The sequence below is a fragment of the Pseudorca crassidens genome, chromosome 15 (assembly GCF_039906515.1).
Source record: "Pseudorca crassidens isolate mPseCra1 chromosome 15, mPseCra1.hap1, whole genome shotgun sequence".
Classification (NCBI taxonomy): Eukaryota; Metazoa; Chordata; class Mammalia; order Artiodactyla; family Delphinidae; genus Pseudorca; species Pseudorca crassidens.
In genome coordinates, this window is record NC_090310.1 from 16,367,674 (window position 1) to 16,387,935 (window position 20,262).

At 49.1% G+C, this 20,262-nt stretch overlaps 1 protein-coding gene across 1 annotated transcript; it reads left to right on the plus strand.

The window, feature by feature from the left end:
* The first annotated feature begins 1,733 nt into the window (after positions 1–1,733).
* On the plus strand, positions 1,734–3,277 carry NUPR1 (nuclear protein 1, transcriptional regulator). Its single transcript, XM_067706232.1, has 3 exons — positions 1,734–2,111; positions 2,513–2,662; positions 2,995–3,277. The coding sequence occupies exons 1-2, from the start codon at positions 2,000–2,002 to the stop codon at positions 2,647–2,649; spliced, it is 249 nt and encodes an 82-aa protein (XP_067562333.1). The 5' UTR covers positions 1,734–1,999; the 3' UTR covers positions 2,650–2,662; positions 2,995–3,277.
* The last annotated feature ends 16,985 nt before the right edge of the window (positions 3,278–20,262 follow it).

Consider the following 20,262-nt stretch of genomic DNA (forward strand, 5'->3'; position numbering starts at 1 on the left):
ATCTCATGTCATGCTAGAGGGAATGATTTCGCTACTACATTTAGTGGTAAAGCCCACTACTTTGCAAGAACTCCGTATTTCCTAATTTCTCCACCTTAAATTGCCTGGTCTGTTTGTATTCTGGGGGTTGATTTTTGTTTTTCTTTCTGGCTGCACCGGGTCTTAGTTGCAGCATGCAGACTCTTAGTTTCGGTATGCGGGATCTAGTTCCCCGACCAGGGATCGCAAACCCAGGGCCCCGGCATTGAGATCCCGGAGTCTTACTCACCGGACCACCAGGGAAGTTCCAGTGTGTTTGTTACTTTTGTTTAAGTTATGGTTATTTTCCTCTTTCTCTTATCATCTGGCCTGTTATTATTATCCCCATTCTGTTTTTATTCACTTTCATTTCCTGGGTGTTAAAGAACTCACAAATCACCCAAATCTGGAAACCAGAAGCTGAATTTAATTCTGGCTCAGGCCAGCGAGAAGAGCAAGCCGAAGTGATGCTTCTTGTTCTGCAGAGGACGAGACCGGGTTATTACTGGGTTATTATTCGGGCAAGAATGGAGTTTAGGTAACATGGAGATGAAACAGTGTTTGAGTGGGCTCACAGCAAAGTGGGAATGTGAGCAGGGAATTAACACCTGCCCTGGGCTGAGAAGGTCCTCTTGCACTGGAAACCACAGAGTTAAAAAGAAAAAAAAAGTGGAATGTTGTGCCTGCTTCCTTCCCTGCCCCTGGTGCTGAAGCCTCAGCTGAAGCATGAGTGGGCAGCCCAGGGTGTGGCCTCTCTGGGTCAACGTGACCCACACAGTCGGATCCTTCAGGCAAAAGAGGAAAATTCCACTTTTCCATGTTTCTTATCCAAACCCCTTCTTTTAATTCATATTAAATTAGCACAAACATCTGTTTACTTCACAATGTCTTCTACCTCAGTATATCTATGGTTTGAAATACATATTATTTTATTTTAAATTAATTTCCTCTACGTCTCCTTTACATTACAGGGAGGGCATTATATTGAATTGTTTGGAAACCATGTGCTCAACTCATACAGTGCAGCTTACACTGTAGCAGGCACTGTTGCAGGTGCCATGCCATGGATTATCTCATTAGATCCTCTCCCCAAATCTATGAGGTAGATACAATTATTATCATCCGCAGTTTATAGAGGAGAAAACTGAGGCACAGAGAGGTAAAGTGACTTGTCCAGGGTCACACAGCATGTAATGGATCAAGGGTTTGAATACAGGGCATCTGGCTCCAGAATCAGCTTAACCACTCTGCTAGCCTCCCTCTCAGGAGTGGGAGATTACCTAGGGACCCCCATTTCAGGATGTTAAGGGGGGGTTCCAAGGTGTTTCTTATAAAAAAGTTGGGTTGGGTGTGATCGGGGTGAGAACCAATGACACAACACAGAGTGTGTTGTACCCTGTCCCAGCTCATTCTTCACTCCATGTTCTGCCACCATGGTCCTGAGTCTGAGCCAGAAGTGGGTGGGGGTGAGGGTCAGCTGTGCGGCCATGACCCCCAGCCCAGGAGGGGCATGTGGCAGAGGGCGGGAGATGGATAGGAAGGAGTCAGCCAGGTGAGGCCCTCAGTTCCCTGCGGCCCTCTATCCCAAGGGCTGTTTATGCCCAGACCCTGCCTCTTACCTCCCCCCACCCCCGAGGGGCGGGGATCTCCTCAGTGGAAAAATACCCAGCTGGGCGAGCCCCAGTGAGAGGGAGGGGGCGAGGGGAGCTGGGACTCACAGGACCGACTCTTTCCCCTCTCTGACAGATGTTTACTGGGCTGGGTTCTGGGAAAAGGCCAGATTGCATCAGACAGGGCCTGAGGGGTTGGAGCCAGACTGTGGGCTGAGGAGGAGACTGTGGCCTTGTAAGTTGGGGCCAGTGAATTGGGAGGTGTCAGCAAAGCAGACACAAACAAAGCTTTAGAAGACGAGAGAGAGAGAGAGAGAGAGAGAGAGAGAGAGAGAGAGACAGACAGACAGACAGACAGACAGACAGACATCATGGCCACCATCCCGAGAGCAGCCAGCCCGTCCAGGCAGCCCCCAGGCCCAGAAGATGAAGACCCCAACCTGGATGAGTATGACCTCTACAGCCTGGCTCATTCTTACCTGGGTAAGGCCTGGTCCTGCCACCTTCCTTGTCCTTCTGTCTCCAATGCCCGCCCTCACAAACAGCCTGACCACCCCCCTTCCCAAACTAGGATCCCTCCTTGGGCTCCTGCCCATACATCACCCTTCTCCAGCATGTTCCCTTGACCCCTCAAGTCACCCCCTTCTTACCCCTCATCCAGTGAGCTCTGTCCTACTAAGCCCTGGGAACACACGCACTCGTAGAATATTAGAGCAACATCATTCCACAGACGGGGAAACAGGGACAACGACTGCCCTAAAGCTACATGGTGATGCCCCCCAGCCTCCCGACTTTAACCCGAGCTCTTTCCACCCCTGCCCTCTGGACCCCCTGCGGCTCACCCCTCTGCCCACCTCACCACCGCCTCTCACCTCGGTTCCCAGGAGTGGGAGGCCGGAAAGGTCGCACCAAGAGAGAAGCCGCCGCCAATACCAACCGTCACAGCCCTGGTGGGCACGAGAGGAAGCTGGTGACCAAGCTCCAGAACACGGAGCGGAAAAAGCGAGGGGCACGGCCCTGAGACAGAACTCGAGGTAAGGCGTCAGGGGGCCCCGTCCGCAGCACCAGTAGAGGTCTCTCTGCCTGGAAAGGACAGGCCTGAATGGGCGAGGTTGGGTGGGAGGAGGGATCCAAGAATTGTGGTCTCAACATAGAATAAAATGAGAGAGACTTTTGAGTTTCCTAGTGACCAGAGCAAAGGGAGAAACAGACCCTTTCCAACTGGAGCAAAATTTGGTTTACAAAGAGGGAAACTGAGGCCCAGAGAGGGTAGGGTCCTTCTCTGGAGTCACGGAGCAAGTGAGCAGGAGAGGCAGAATTCGAACCCAGGCCTCTGTGCTTTCACCACCTGCTTTCCTTCCCCCAGATGAAGTCAGAGCACGGACACCCCACAGCGACGGAGACAGAACTGCGAGGAACCAGCCCCTGGGGCGGGATCCAGGCCTGCTTGCCCCCGCCCCCAGGACTTAGCCCACCTGACTGAGGTTCTGAAGGGCCACCAACGAAGCAGCCCCAGCCCCAGAAAAAAAAACAAGATGGGGAACAAGAGGCAGAGAATAGAGAGAGGCAGAATCATGAAGGTACCCCTCAAAAAGAAAGAAGAAACCGGAGCTCCCCAGGGTGACAGCAACAATAAACAAAGTACAGCAGCTGCAGCCTGTGTGTGTGTTTTTGTCGTCTCTCTTTGTGTGGCTTTTTGGGTGCACATTTCTGCCAGCAAGTGTCTGCATTTGCATGAACCAATGAGAGCATTTTGGTGAGTATTTGTTTTTGGTTGTGTGTCTGGGAAGGGACGTTTCTAATTTTGTTTGGGCGTGGAGGTGAGCATTTTTTTTTTTTTGTATACATGTGTTTTGGTGCATATGTTTCTGTGGTTTCTTACGAGGTGCAAGGGAATTTCCTCTGTTTCTTTGTAATGCTGCCCATGAAACAAGCCCCCTCCCCAGCTTCTCTCCATTTTCGGAATAACAATCTTGTTGTTTATCTTGTATTCATATAAAACCACCTTTTGAAGTGAATGTTATTTATTGATGCCATCTCCAAAATGGCAAAAACTGAGATTTAAAACATTAAGGGAGGGGCTTCCCTGGTGGCGCAGTGGTTAAGAATCCACCTGCAAATGCAGGGGACACGGGTTCGAGCCCTGGTCCAGGAAGATCCCACATGCCGCAGAGCAACTAAGCGCATGCGCCATAGCTACTGAGCCTGCGTGCCACAACTACAGAAGCCCATGCTCCTAGAGCCCGTGCTCTGCAACAAGAGAAGCCACCACAATGAGAAGCCTGAGCATTGCGAAAGAGTAGCCCCCGCTCTCTGCAACTAGAGAAAGCCCACACTCAGCAGCAAAGACCCAACACAGCCAAAAATAAATAAATAAAATAAATAAATTTATAAAAGAAAAAAAATTAAGGGATTTGCCCCAAGTTATTCAGGACTCAAATTCAAGGATTTTTATTGTCCTCAAGTGTGAGGTGGGTCCCTTTGCCAAGGGGGTTTGCCAGGACAGGGTTCTGGAAAGTCAGCTGAGGAGGAAGACTCTTACCTAGTGTTGTCAGTCTTGGAGCCAGACTTCCAGAAGAATGTGGAGCAAATAAGAGGTGTGATGGGAGCTGAGAGGATATATTGATTGAGGTAGAGACTTAGGTTGCTGAAATGAAGACTCAAACGAAACAGAATAGAAAGTTCTTTCTCTGTCACATAACAGCTCCAAGGGTCAGTACTCCCGGGCTAAAATGGCAGCTCCATTGTGGCAGGAATTCCAGCTACTTCTGGCTCATTTTTCTGCCATCCTTAAAACATGGCTACCACTTTGCGGTCCGACCTAGCTGCTCCAGTACCTGCCATCTCATCTGCATTCAGCTTATGTAAATGGAGTGGGGAAGGGACCAGGGGAGGCCACACTAATTATTTATTTTTTTAAAATGTACTTATTTTATTTATTTATTTTTAGCTGCATTGGGTCTTCGTTGCCGCGTGCAGGCTTCCTCTAGTTGTGGCAAGCGGGGGCTACTCTTTGTTGTGGTGCGTGGGCTTCTCGTTGTGGTGGCTTCTCTTGTTGCGAAGCAAGGGCTCTAGGTGTGTGGGCTTCAGTAATTGTAGCACTCAGCTTCAGTAGTTGTGGCTCGCGGCTCTAGAGCACAGGCTCAGTAGTTGTGGCGCCCAGGCTTAGTTGCTCCGCGGCATGTGGGATCTTCCCGGACCGGGGCTCGAACCCGTGTCCCCTGCTTTGGCAAGCGGATTCTTAACCACTGCACCACCGGGGAAGCCCACACTAATTTATTTTTAAGGCCATAACCTAAAAGCAGAACACATCACATCTGCTCAGAATTTAGACACATAATCACTCCCAGCTACAGGAGAGGTTGGGACATGTAGTATTTAACTACTTAGCCACGTGCTAGGCAAAACTGAGGGAGGGCAGGGTTTTATTATTGAAGGAAGCAGGAGACAGCGAATATCAGAAAAAACTAGCAAGCAACAAGGGGTAGAGGGTGGCCCTCAGTCTAGACCTGGGCATAGCCTTTTTCCTTTTCTCCCATCCCTTCCTGGGCTGCAAAACTTGGAGTTAATTGTTCTTAGGGACCCAAGAATATGGACAGAGGAATAAGGCAGCTGTTGGAGCAGTAACAGATGCATAGCTTGAACCTTTAAGAGCCTTTATCCATCAGCTTCCCCTGAGTCCAACCTAGTAACAGTCTCAGAATCTCTGACTTGGGAAGGACGTTAAAAGGCATCTAGTCCAACCTCACCCCACTTCACGCTGGGATACTCTCTGCTTGCTTGAATACCACTAGGGGTAGGAAAATTGCTGCCTTTGTGTTGCCTGATTCCTTCTCAGAGTCACTCCTTAATGTGAAGTGAAATCTGATTCTCCTACCTGCCTCTTGAGCAAGCTTCTGTTTTCTGGTGCTTTCTGTCTGAGATGCTTTTAATCCCACCCATCCTGCAAGGCTCAGCTCTTCAAAGTCTTCTCCTACTTGCCCTCCACCACCTGACTCCTCGCCTCCACCCCAGGGAGAGACCTTCTCTGGGATGGCACCCACAGCAAAACTATGACCAGAATCTCACAGTCATTTTGGCATACAGCTCCTTCAGACTTTCCCTCGAACCCCTCTTTCCATGAGAGATCATTTATCCATTCAGTTAAGGTTTATTGGATGCCTGCTCTATTACCAGGACCTGGCTGAAGGCATGCATGCAAGGAGGGACAAATGGGACCCTGATAGGATTGGAACCAGGCCTTAGGGTTAGTGTCAGCTCTTGAACTCAGGAGGCAAATGGCAGGAGCATCACTGGGCAGTAGCTCTCTGCCCAGGACAGATCTGTGCATCAGTTTCAGAAAATCATAGCAACAGCTCCCATGCATTGGGCTACTACTCTGTGACATGTGTTCTATAGACATTATCCCATTTAACCCTTACAATAACCCAATGGGCATAGGATTATTGATCCCATTTTACAGACCAGAAAACCGAGGTTCAGAGAAGTTAAGTAATTTCGCCAAAGTCTCACAGCTGCAACCTGCAGAAGCTGGGACTTTTAAAATCTGGTCTGGGGCTTCCCTGGTGGCGCAGTGGTTAAGAATCCAGCTGCCAATTCAGGGGACACGGGTTCAAGCCCTGGTCCGGGAAGGTACCACATGCTGCGGAGCAACTAAGCCCGTGCGCCACAACTACTGAGCCTGCGCTCGAGAGCCTGCAAGCCACAACTACTGAGCCCGCGTGCCACAACTACTGAAGCCCGTGCGCCTAGAGCCCGTGCTCTGCAACAAGAGAAGCCACCACAATGAGAAGGCCGCATACCACAACCAAGAGTAGCCCTGACTCGCTGCAACTAGAGAAAGTCCGCACTCAGCAGCAAAGACCCAACGCAGCCAAAAATAAATAAATATACTTATAAAAAAAATATCAGGTCTGTCTGATTTTCAAAGTTTGGGTTGCACCCTTTTTTGACTACATGCCTGAGAAGAACTATGTACTGACAATGAAGAATTCTAGATGCTAGTTAATTTCTAGTCAACTACTCCAGCGTGAGCCTCAGTTTCCCCACCTGTCAATTGCTGAGACTGTCCTCTCTTCTGTCAACTTCAAAGGAGAGAACAGGCTGGGGAGTGTTGTGTCTCTAGCTGGACATGGCCATTCCCTGGGTAATGGGTCCTTTGACACTTGCCAGGAGGCTCCACACATCACCCCTCACTCCTGGCCTCTGATTGGCCTTCCCTGGCCTTGGCCTTCCCTGGCACAGCCTCTGCCTGGGAGGCCTTTAAGTGGCTGTTCCAGGAACCAGACCATTCTTGGAATTACAGAATGTTCAGATCTGTAGAGCCGCACTCTTTCTCCTTTGCGGAAGGGGAAATCATGGCTCAGGGTGCAGGGGCCTGGGCCTGGCTTAAACTACATGAAGACTAGGGACCCCATCAGGATGAGAACCCTCCAGAACCTCCCTCTTCTGTTCCATTCTTTTCTTTGTCATTTCCTGGTTGTGTGTAATACCTGTTTCCCCAATTTCTTGGGTCTCTCGTGAGAACTGGAGAGCTGATTGACCTCTCTTTCCCCCCAGGGGCTTATGGGAATTTTCCATCAGGTTGCCACAATCCAAAGGCTTCCTGGCTCCTTTATGTGTTTCACGTGCTTGTCCTCATCCGCCCACTCCAGAGGCCAGCTCTCAGATGTCTATTTTTTAAAATTTCAGAATCACCCAAAGTTGATTTTCAACCGGCACTTTTTTTATGTTTTGTTTTGTTTTGTTTGCGGTACGCGGGCCTCTCACTGTTGTGGCCTCTCCCGTTGTGGAGCACAGGCTCCGGACGCGCAGGCTCAGTGGCCATGGCTCACGGGCCCAGCTGCTCCGCGGCATGTGGGATTTTCCCAGACAGGGGCACGAACCCGCGTCCCCTGCATCGGCAGGCGGACTCTCAACCACTGCGCCACCAGGGAAGCCCCCTCAACCAGCACTTTTTAAAGGTGATACTAATAACAGTCATAGTCCTAGATACCATTATTGCTTACCTGCCTCAGGGTTTTCCCAGCTTTACCATTCACACAGCACTTTTGTGATTTCTACCCTATGTGCATTCAAGCTACGTCATTATTTACTTAACATTTTATTTATTTTTTTAAAGATTAACTATTTCTGGTTAAGGATTCTGATGACGTCTCATATTCTGTTTTGAACAATTTGTATGTACATATACGCACAAGGAGAGAATGTTAATTAAAGTTGTTATTTTTTCAACTTCTTTTTTTTAAATTTTTTTGGCTCCTTTGGGTCTTTGTTGCTGAGTACGTGCTTTCTCTAGTTGTAGCCAGCAGGGGCCACTTCTCGTTGCGGTGCACGGGCTTCTAATTGTGAGGGCTTCTCGTTGCAGAGCACAGGATCTAGGCACACAGGCTTCAGTAGTTGTGGCTCATGTGCTCTGGAGCACAGGCTCAGTAGTTGTGGCACACAGGCTTAGTTGCTCCGTGGCATGTGGGATCTTCCCGGACCAGGGCTCGAACCCATGTCCCCTGCATTGGCAGGCGGATTCTTAACCACTGCGCCACCAGGGAAGTCTCTATTTACTTAGCATTTAAAAAGTTACCTTCTTACCTTTTTTACTTAAATGTATTTTAAAAGAAACTACATAACCACCAAAAATGGAAGCCCACAACCACATGTCATAATTAGAAAATAACTGTAAAAAGAAACACCTAACTAAAACTTTGAGTCCACCTGTGCATTATCTATGACAACTTTGTCTATTAAGAGTCATAGGTGTTTAGGCTTCCCTGGTGGTCCAGTGGTTAAGACTCCGCGCTTCCACTGCATGGGGCGCGAGTTAGATCCCTGGTTGGGGAAGTTCTGCGTGCCTCAACATGCGGCCAAAAAAAAAAACAGTCATAGGTGTTTACACTTGGGGAAAAAACAAAAAACAGTTGCTCACGAGCCAAACACTGTGCCAGGAGCTTTGCATACATGGGAGACGGCCTCATTGTAATTACCTGGGAGTTAAAGAAAATATTGCTTCCTGGCTCCCTCTCCCTGATTCTGATTTCACTGGTCTGGGGTATAGCTTGGGCACTGGGACTTTGAAACATGATTTGAGCTTGCAGTGAAGTTTGAGAATTGCATTTATGAAAGATGGTCACAGCAAGAGTTCCCACCCCACATGTTCTCCTTACAGTATGCCCTTGACCTCCCCTCCATCAAATGGGAGACACGGGACTATGTCTCTTCCTTCTGAACGTGGGAGGACTTCTACAACCATGTCTTCTTGACTGACAGAGGACAGCGGAAGTGGTGCTTTCATGAAACACCATGCGCTTCTATCTTGCTCCCGGTGGTTCTTGGACCCCAGCCACCCTGCTGTGAGGAAGTCCAAGATAAGCACACATGAAAGATGATATAGAAAGGTCACATATTGTTGTTGTTCTGGCCTTCGGTCCAACTGAAGTCCCAGCTGAAAGCCATCCCCAACCGCCAGACACGTGAGTGAAGGGAGCCTGCAGATGGGTCCAGCCCCAGCCGTCAAGTCACCTCCAGCAACTGAATCTTCCCAGATGAGGCCTGAGATATTGTGCAGCAGAGACAAGCCACCTCCAATTCCCAACCTGCAGAAACTGGGAGCATAACTAAATGGTTGTTTCACACCATTATGTTTGGGGATGGTTTGTTACACAGCCACAGTGACTGGACCAGCCTTAGAGTCCCCCAGACCCATGTCCAGATCCGGCCTGCAAACTTGGCTGTGACCTGGGACAAGTTATTGTTTACCCTGCATCTTAATTTCCTCATCTGTAAACACTCACCTCCCAGAATGGTGTTTTATTGTTGTTGCTGCTGTTGTCTGTTTTTTGGTTTTTCTGCGGCTTGCAGGATCTTAGTTCCCTGACCAGGGATTGAACCTGGGCCCGGGCCCTCGGCAGTGAAAGCAGCAAAAGCCTGGAGTCCTAACCACTGGACCGCCAGGGAATTCGCACCTCCCGGAATGGTTTTGAGAATGCAAGGAAACTGTGTTTTTCAAGCACTGAGCAGGGTACCCGAAAAAAACCTTAAAAGGGCGGCACAGTGGCAGCAGAAAGCATGGGCTCCGGGCCCAGACTCCATGGGTTCAAGTCCCAGCTCTCTTACCGTCTCTGTCTGACCTTGGGCTAGTTACCTGACCTTTCTATGCAACCGTTTCCCCTGGTGTAAAATAGGAGTGCCAATAACATTCAATATAGGATTGTTGCTGTGATTGGGTTAATGCTGTGAAATGCATAGGAAGCATCATGTGAGTGCGCTATTAAAACAAGCATACAGAAACATAGGCCAGGTGTGCAAGAAATGTGATCTGTCTGTTGTTTAATTGAATTGATATTTCCTGTTCCTTTTCTGCTGGTGGCAGGTGTTTGAAGGGGTCAGTTTGTGTTTTTCTCTCTCCTTTTCCCAGGGCTCCCAGTAGCAGAGTCGAGAAGGGGCATGGATCCTCTTGGCCTTGACCTCCTCTGTACACTGGCATCTGCCAAGACGTCCCCCCTTCTGCCTTCCTGTCCTTTCTGTCTGTTTTTTTTTTTTCTTGGCTACGTTGGGTTTTCATTGCTGCACGCGGGCTTTCTCTAGTTGGGGTGAGCGGGGGCTGCTCTTCATTGCGGTGCGCGGGCTTCTCATTGTGGTGGCTTCTCTTGTTGCACGGGGCACGGGCTCTAGAGCTCAGGCTCAGTAGTTGTGGCACACGGGCTTAGTTGCTCCACAGCATGTGGGATCTGCCCGGACCAGGACTCGAACCCGTGTCCCCTGCATTGGCGGGCGGACTCTTTACCACTGCACCACCAGGGAAGCCCCCTTTCTGTCTGTTCTTTACTGTCAGCCCACACAGCCCCTCCTCTTGGTCTGTGTGCTCTGGGCCGCCTCACACAGCCTTTGTGTCACACTGGGGTGTAGAGGCACTGCTGGGGTCTGTTCACCTGGAAAACGGGGTACAGTTCCTTCCATCCTCAGATCTCACCAAACTCTTCAGGACAGGCAGGACACAGGCACCCTTTCTTAAAGACACATCTGTTCTAAGATCTCTCTGTGTCCTTTCCAAATTCCTCCTTCCTCCTTGACTTGGGGAGTATTTTAAAATTTGCCCACTCCCCACCCCATCCACCTTGCTCTTGTGTCCTCGTGATTCTCTGTGCCTTGAGTCCCCTAAGGCTGTTGAACTAAAAAGGAAACTTCAGTGACATCATTTTACTGTAGCCATGAATGTCCTCCCTCAGTAATGGGATGAGTGTAAAGGAAGAGGGGGAAAACTCCACCTTGATTTGTAGATTAAAATATTAGGGCTTCCCTGGTGGTGCAGTGGTTGAGAGTCTGCCTGCCGATGCAGGTGACATGGGTTCGTGTCCCGGTCCGGGAAGATCCCACGTGCTGCGGAGCGGCTGGGCCCGTGAGCCATGGCCGCTGAGCCTGCGCGTCCGGAGCCTGTGCTCCACAACGGGAGAGGCCACAACAGTGAGAGGCCCGCGTACCGCAAAGAAAAAATAAATAAATAAATAAATAAAAAATATATATATTATATAGCCACAATGACTTTTATTATCACACTGAATATTTACCAAAGCCCTGTGGAAGGGAAAAGACTTGGGTCATGGGTTCACCACCTGTCACAGGCTGAGCCAGGAGTAGACCAGGTGTGCTGACAACCACACCCAAGCTTTCTAGAGTTCTGTGGTCTTCAGGGAGTCTGGGGGGAGCAAGAAAAGAAGCATGAGCACCTCACCACCCGCCCCCACCGATCCCCTGAGCAAGCAGCCAGCCTTGGCAAAGGAGACCATTCCCCAGAGGCTGGACTCGGAACCCAGATCTCTGCACCTTCTTTTCTTTGTAAAACAAGTTCTCTTTGCTTTTCTGATTACAAAAGCAGCTGATGCTATGGAACAGAAGATAACCCCTAACCTCTTGTTCCATCCTCTTGACCAAACATGTTCTCCTTCCAACTTTGGCAAAACACTTAAGTTATAAAATTAATCACTTTGTGGAATGTTTGCACCAGCTCTGTGCAACCTTATCCTGTTCTCTCTTTTCAGGACAATAGTTTGGAGAGTTGTCATTTTAACTGTTTAAGGAAAGAATCATTTATTCATTCGACAAATATTTCTTGAGCCAGAGAATATTCTAAAAGCTATGGATACCCTGGTAAGTGAGCTCTTTTCTCATGAAATTTACATTGTAGTGGGGACAGACAAACGATCACAAGTGAACAAACAAAAACAAGAATTTCGTCCGGCTTGTGCAATTTAAAACGCCTTGGTTGGGCTTCCCTGGTGGCGCAGTGGTTAAGAATCCGCCTGCCAATGCAGGGGACATGGGTTCGAGCCCTGGTCCAGGAAGATCCCAAATGCCGCGGAGCAACTAAGCCCGTGCGCCACAACTACTGAGCCTGCGCTCTAGAGCCCATGAGCCACAACTACTGAAGCCTGTGTGCCTAGAGCCCGTGCTCTGCAACAAGAGAAACCACCGCAATGAGAAGCCTGTGCACCGCAACAGAGAGTAGCCCCCGCTCGCTGCAACTAGAGGAAGCCTGCGCGCAGCAACAAAGACCCAACGCAGCCAAAAATAAATAAATAAAAATAACAAACAAACAAAACGCCTTGGTTAAGGAAAGGCTCACGGAGAAGGTGACATTGAAGCAAAGACCAGAAAGAAGTTAGGGAGTGATTCATGCTAAAATTCCTGTTTATTTCCTTCAGAGCACGTAGTACCATCTGACATACTGTATATTTACTGATTAATTTATTGTTTAGAGTTAGGGGAGGGGAACACTGGCAGCTAAGAAACCTGAAGCCATAGAGAACAAACTTGTGGTTGCCAAGCGGGGGGAGGCGGGAAGGAGAGGGATGGACTGGTAGTCTGGGGTTGGTAGATGTGAACTATTACATTTAGAATGGATAAACAAGGTCCTACGTATAGCACAGGGAACTATATTCAATATCCTGTGATAAACCATAATGGAAAAGAATGTATGTCTGTGTATAACTGAGTCACTTTGCTGTACAGCAGGGATTGGCACAGCATTGTCAATCAACTATCCTTCAATAAAAATAAATAAGTAAGAAACCGGAGGCAATGAGAAGGGCTGGAGGCTGAGTGACCACAAGCAGAGGGTGAGGGTTGGCAGGGCCCTAGGGGCCAGGCAGGTAGGCCTAAGTGTCCTCTTTTCTGCTATGTCTCACCCACCCCCCTGCAGTCAGGAGCTGCCGCCCCACTACGTGGAGGAGACACGCCATCTCCACCAGGAGTCTCTGTGGTCATTGTCAGAAGCCCTGTCTGTCACCATCCTTCTTACCATGGCTCCCAGCTGCCCCTTTGACCCAGTCCATATTCTTGAGTGTGGCATTCCAGGACCTCCATCACCTACCTGCGTCTTAGTGTAAGTGCCCTCTGGTTCCCCTGCTTCAGAGCTGGTACCTGGCACTAAGTAGGTGCACAATAAATATTCGCGAATCAATGCGTCAGAAATAGTCTCGCTTAGCACAGGGAACTATATTCAATATCTCGTAATAAACTATAACGGAAAAGAATCTGAGAAGGTGGGACCTCAGGGCTGGGCCTCTTGCTGTGCCTCATCTCCGGGCCTGGTTTCTGTTTTCTGGTCCCTCTTCATTCCTTTGTTTATTCATTATAGGTCATATGCACTAGGGGTTAAGAGTATGGACTCTTGTGACTATAGTTGATTACACTGTATTGTATAATTGAAATTTGCTAAGAGAGTATAACTTACATGTTCCCCTCTACACACACACACACAAAGATAAGTATGTGAGGTGATGGATGTGTTAATTAACTCGATGGGGGTAATCCTTTCACAATGTAAATGTATGTCAGATCCTCACGTTGTATGCTTTGTTATCTTTTTTCTTCCAATTTTATTGAGATACAACTGCATACAACACTGTGTAAGTTTAAGGTGTACAGCGTCATGATTTGACTTACATACATCATGAAATGATCGCCACAATAAGTTTAGTGAACATCCATCATCTTATATAGATACAAAATTAAAGAAATAGAAAAAAATTTTTTGTTGTGATGATTGTTGTACACTTTAAATAACTTATAATTTTATTTGTCAATTATAACTCAATAAAGCTGGAAGAAAAAAAAAAGAGTGTGTACTCTCAAGCCATACTGTTTTGTTTCAAATTTCAGTTCTGTTACTGTCATTTAACCTCAGTTTCATCCTCTGTGAAATGGATTGTTTTGAGGATTACATATTTTATGCATGTTAAGCCTTTAGAACAGTGTCTGACATAGAGAGAAGTCTCAGTAAATGCTAACTGCTATACCAGGCAGTAGAGTATAGTGGTTAAGAAAGCCAGATAGGGGCCTCCCTGGTGGCACAGTGGTTAAGAATCCACCTGCCAATGCAGGGGACACAGGTTCAAGCCATGGTCCAGGAAGATCCCACATGTCATGGAGCAACTGAGCCTGTGCTCTAGAGCTGGCGAGCTGCAACTACTGAGCCCATGAGCCACAACTACTGAAGTCCGTGTGCCTAAAGCCCATGCTTTGCAACAAGAGAAGCCACCACAATGAGAAGCCCACACACAGCAATGAAGAGTAGCCCCCGCTCACCACAACTAGAGAAAGCCTACGTGCAGCAACGAAGACCCAACACAGCCAAAAATAAATTAATTAATTTAAAAAAAAGAAGAAGAAAAGAAAGCATGGGGAATTTCCTGGTGGTCCAGTGATTAAGACTCTGCACTTTCACTGCGGGGGGGGGTGGGTTCAATCCCTGGTCAGGGAACTAAGATCCCCACATGCCCCACAGTGCGGCCAAAAAAAAAAAAAAAAAAAGCCAGACATCCTGGGTTTAAATCCCAGAGCTGCCATTTACTAGCTCTGTAACCTTGGGCACAAAATCTTAACTTCTCTGGGCCTCAGTTTCCTCTTCTGCATGAAATGAACACGAATAATAATACCTACAACACAGGGTTATTGTGAGAATTAAATGAGCCAATAGTTGAAAAGTGTCTGGCCTATATAAGCATTTGATTAAATTTTGATTACAATTTTATTCCATTTAGTGTAAGCTCCATGAAGCCAGAACTTTCAGTCGGCTTCATTCACTGCGTATCTCTAATGCCTAGAACAATGCCTGGGATATGCTGAGCTGCGCAGTAAATATTGACCAAAAGCAGCTACGCTGTTTTCACTCTGTTCTTCTCCCTGAAGTGCTCTCTCCACTGGATCTGACACAGTGCTCTTTCTACTACATAATACTATTTGACTCTGTCATGATTTTTAAAATCTAGTCTGTGATTTTTGACATTGGAAATCAACAGTGAAGGTAGATCCAGGCAGGAGAGGGGACATAGGCTACGAGTGGCAGAAACACAATTCAAAATAGCTGAAGCAAAAAAGAGGATTGGCTCGTGAAACTGAACATTTCAGAATTAATTGCTTCAGGAGTGTCTGGATCCAGGAGCTCAAAGTAAGTCATCATCAAGACTGTCAGCTCCTTCTGCAGCTCTCAGCTCTACTTTCCCATGCCTTGACTCCAGTCTGAGGCAGCATCTTCCCTCATGGCAGACTCAGCTTCACAACCTTCCAGTTTAGTCATCTCCGCCAAGAGAAAGCCTATTTCCTGACAGTAAGTCCAGCAAGTGCCTCTCAGTGTGTTGTGTACCCATCCTCGAATCCTTCATTGTAGTGAGAGGCGTGGGGCACCCTGACTGGCTGGGCCTGCGTCATGTGCCCACCACGAGGGTTAGGGCTGTCAGCCTCAGGGAAAGAGGATGGATAATTCCCCAAAGGAAAATCCAGATACTTTATTATATTTTTTAATTTAAAAAGAAAGAATAAAAAATAATTAATTTTTTTTTAAAATAAAAGAATGGTGGACAGGTGGAAACGACAGACGTCAACTGCATCCCGAGCGAGGCTTTTCTCTCCTTATCCTCGTACCCAGTCGCCAGTTGACAATCTTTGCTTTATGAGCTCTTAATATATATATATATATGGCCGTGCAGCCTGTGTGACTTTAGTTCCCAGACCAGGGATTGAACCCATGTCCCGGCTGTGGAAGCGTGGAGTCCTAACCACTGGACCGCCAGGGAATTCCCAATGAGCTCTCAATATTAATAGCACTTTCCAGTTTCATGAGCACCAGAGCACATGTTCATGTGTCCTCTTTCTCTGGGAGAAAGGTATTGCTATGCCCACTCTCCAGGTGAAGAAATGAAGGCCAAAGAGTGGTTGCCAGTGTCTCCCAGTAAGTTACAAAGTGCTCTGCTTTATCGTGCCCTCTCTGGTTTCACATCAGGTCAGTCTGCTGGGCTAGGCAGCTGCCTCTGTGGGCAAGGACCAGGGTTCCCACACCTTAACATTCAACCCTAATTCTGTCTTCCCCTCTCCAACCTCAGAGCAGAAGTATGGAAGGAGTGGACGTTGTTCAGACCAACACTGCCAACAGGACCCAGACGGCTGATAAGCTGGGTGGATGCTCAATGTCTGGAGAAGACTCTAGGAGTTCGGGAAGGGCCTGGAATATGTAGAAAAATTGAAAGGCTAAGAGACTAACATCTATATCTTCGGGTTGTAACAGGGTCTTAGTGTAGGTGGGAATGAGATTGGACAGTTCTCAGAGACATAGAATGAAGGCGGCATTTATGAGATGTTGAGACCTGAAGGAGGGACGAGGAGCCAGTTATTTGGAGAGCTGAGGGAAAAGTATTCTAGGCAGAGGGAACAGCAGGTACAAAGGCCCTGAGGTAGACATGTGCCTGGTGTGTTTGTGGGGCAGCCAGGAGAACAGAAGAGGTCAATGGGAGGGATCACGGTGACACTGTAAGCCACTGGAAGGGCTTTTGCTTTCACTCAGGGTGAAATGAGGAGCCATGGGAATCAGTGAATCAGTTGTGCAGTTAGCCTGTTGGGACCCAGGATCAAAACTGAGGTAGAAGGAAGAAAAGTGGGTGAGCAGAAACATATATGTTGTATACATTCTTTTGCTCAGATCAGATGGTACATAAAAATATAAGCTGTGAGTGTGTTCCATTCCTGGGGAGTGAACTGGGGGGCTCAAACGCAGGGTTCAGGATAAGCAAGGGACACAGCAGTCAGGGGTGGCTGAGACCCCAAGGAGGCTGCCAGGTGAGGGCCCCCGGATTGGGTGGGGCCCAGTGTCAGCCTCAGAGCTTAGGGCTGCTGGAGGACCTGGTGTCTGCCCGGGGCCTGCCTGCCTCTCTCAGACACCTGTCAGGGCCTGGCCTGGGGCTCAGCCCGGAGCCTGTCTCCATTCCAAGTCCTCTCCATAGGGAGGCTTGATGAAGCCCCACCCAACTTAGGAAATGAGTCCCAACCAATGGTCCTGAGAGCTGAGGCTGTCCACACTGTGGCCCAGGGCCTAATTGGCTTTTTCCCTGAGGCGTCTGCTTCTGGCCGGAACTCTGCTCTGATGCATGTCTCTGGGTTACCAGGTGCCTTCTGCCTGGGGTCCCCCACCTGCACCCTGTACCTATCCGAACTTCCTAAGCTCTAACTGTAGCCTCTTCTTTACCCTCTTCCTCCAACACTCCTTTGGCTTTTCTTTGCCCATTGATGACAACCATCCCAAGTATTTATTAATGACAACTAGCATTTCTTGAGAGCTTCCTTGTGGGTCAGGCCTTATACTAATACCAATAGCTAAAACCTACGGTCTTACCACGTGCCAGCCCCTGTTCCAAGCACTTTATAAACAATAGCTCATTGAATCCTCTGAACAGTCTTATGAGTTTGGATTATTTTTCTCATGTTATAGATGATGAACCTAGGCACAGAGAGGTTAATTAACTTGTGTAAGATCACACAGCCACTCAGTGGCAGTGCCAGTCATTTATACGCATAATCATCACAGCTGTGCTATCTGGCTGGTAAGAGTAGTGTCCCCCGCCGGGTAGAGGAGCCAAGCACAGGGAGGTTTCCTGCCTTGACCAAGGTCACCCTGGGAAGTGCTGGAGCTGTGAAAGGTCTGTCTGACTCCCCAGTGGGGCCCTGACCCTTGAAGCCCTGTACCTTCCCAATTTTGCCTTCACATCTGGGCTGAGAGGTGGGCAGGGCTGGGATCGCGGGCCTCATTTTCCAGATGGGGAAACTGAAGCCCAGTGTGCTCAGGCAGAGCAGAGCCGGGACTTGCACCGGGACTTTTCACCCCCAGGCTGGTGTTTTTTTTCTCTGCAGCCCTGCCTCAGGAACTCTCTTCCTGGCACTCAACAGACCTGGCTTCCCACCTTCTCCTCACACCCTGCAAAGCTCAGTCTTCCTGCCCCTGCATTCCTGTGTCATTTACATAGAACACCCAGCGATGAACATCTAGTCCCTGGCAAGGTGCCCCCTGCACTCCCTTTCTCTCAGCCCTCCGCGCACCGCACGTGCCTGCCTGGGTTTGAGAGTGCGGGGGGGGGGGGGGGGGGGGGGGGCGTAGGAAAAAAGAGGTGGGACCGAGTGTGAGAAACCCCTTCCAGGCTCCTCCCGCCCTGCCCCTGCAACCCCAGGGTCAGTAGTCCCATAAGAGAGGCTGTATTTAGAGGCGGCCCCCAAGCTGGGTGGAAGGGGGTGGGGCACCCAAGCTGCCTTGCTGCGGCCTTGCGTGCGCGCTGCAGAATAAACCCTAGGTGTGGTGTGCAGCAGGGCGCATGCGTACAATGGGTCCAGTGATTAGGGCTGGGACACGGGGCTTTATTCACCTCTGCTCTCCTGGGAGCGGGTGGGAGCTGTGCCTAGCCTCAGGGACCTCATCACTCGTGTTTGGGAGACTCAGAGGTGTGGCCCCAGCTCCAGCCTGGCCTCACCTCCCCCCAGCCTTCCCACCCTCACTGAAGCCCATCTTAGTTTCACCGAGGGGTTAGATCTGGAAGCTGAGATCATGGGGCCCAGGGATTCCCCTCGCCAGCCCAAGCTGAAAATGAGGGACTGGAGTTCCAGTCTTCATTCTGTCACTGATCTGCTGTGTGACCTTGAACAAGACTTCCCCTCCCTGATTCCATCCTGATGTCACATCTGAGGCTCCTAACTTCTGCTTCCTGAACTCAGGATTCCCATGCAACCCCATGGAGTGCCCCACACGGCCAGAGCTGTAACAGGGCTTGGAAAATAATCAGAAAAATTGGTGGATGGTTCCTCTCTCTGTCTCTTTTTAATCATCTGGGTTTTAATTTCTCTATGTAATAATAGTGGCAGCATTTGAAAATTGTGATCACTTTCCGATGAGGAAACTGAGGTCCAGAGTAGGCTAGTGACTCACGTGAGGTCACCAGAAGGGTTAGCTGCACACCGGAGTCTACAGCCCTTTCAGGCTGTTCTCACCCCTCACCACATCCCTTCCATTTCCTGCTGGCCCCAACCCAAGCCTCAGCCTACTAGCCAAGATCCACTTGTGGAAACAGGCCCGGGGGGGCAGAGATGGGCCAGGCCCATCCTCTAAGGATATGGACAGAGGCTGGCACTGCCCTCACTGACCCTCTGGCTTTTTGCCAAGGATCTAAGATCGTCAACCCACAGCCATGCAAAGCAGCCCAGGTGCCTCCTTACCCCCCTCAGCCCCTGACTGAAGCCTTGGACAGACTGGGAGAAAGCTGACTGTGAGACTTCAGGACTCTGGCTGCTCCCAGACCCGCTGCTCCATGCAGGCAATTTACAGCTCACCAGCCATGAGCAGAACCTGGATGAGACACTTGTGGCAGAAGATAGATTTGTTCAATGATTTATTGAGAACCTGCTGTTGTTAGCTACTGGGGATACATCAGCTCACAGAACAGGCAAAAATTCCCATCTTTGTGGAACGCATATTCTAGTGCATGGAGACAGACCAAAAAAAAAAAAAGAGAGAGAGAGAGAGAAAGAAAATGTTCAATATCTAAAAATGTTTGATATCTAAAATGCTATGTAGAAAAAAATAATGCAGGGAAGGGGATAGAGAGTTCCAGGGGCAGGGCTGCCCTTTTTCAGGGTAGTCAGTGAAGACCCCATTTATAAAGGAGATATTTGAGCAGAGTAATAAGGAGAGAGTGAGCTTTGCAGATATGAAGAAGAGTGTCCTAGGCAGAAGAAACAGCAAGAGCAAAGGCCCTGAGGCAGGAGCATGAATGGAATGTTCTAGGAGCAAGGAGAAGGCCAATATGGCTGGAGAGGTATGAGTGAGGATAGAGTAGGCAAGATAAAGAAATGTGAAATGTCCATTGGAGACAAGATTTATGGCAGGAAGGGATGAGCCACTCAGGGGAGAAAGCCCATGCCAAGGGGTCTGGACACAGAGAAGGCTGGGGAAAGAGAACTCTGGAGAAAGCAGTGAGGGCATTCTAGGCAGGGAGACCAGCTTGTGCAAAGGCAAAGAAGCAGTTGGTGGAGCAGGGAGAGGGCTGAGGCACGAGGCTGGAGGAGTCAGCTGCAGCCAGACTGAGAAGGGCTGAGAAGCAGCAAAGGCTGGGAGGTCTCTGAGAAGGTTGGGAAGGCCAGGAGGTTGTAGTCAGAGAGTGGGAGATGGGGTTCAAAGTTTGAAAGGTAAAGCAGTTCTAGATGATGGCAAAGAGTCAGGAGCGGCTGTGGTCGGAGGGGTGAGTGGGTGGCCATGCCTCCTGGACAATGGCAGGACTTGGGGATGTGAGGAAGACCAGCCAGGGCCTCTGCCTGTCCTCACCATCAGTCT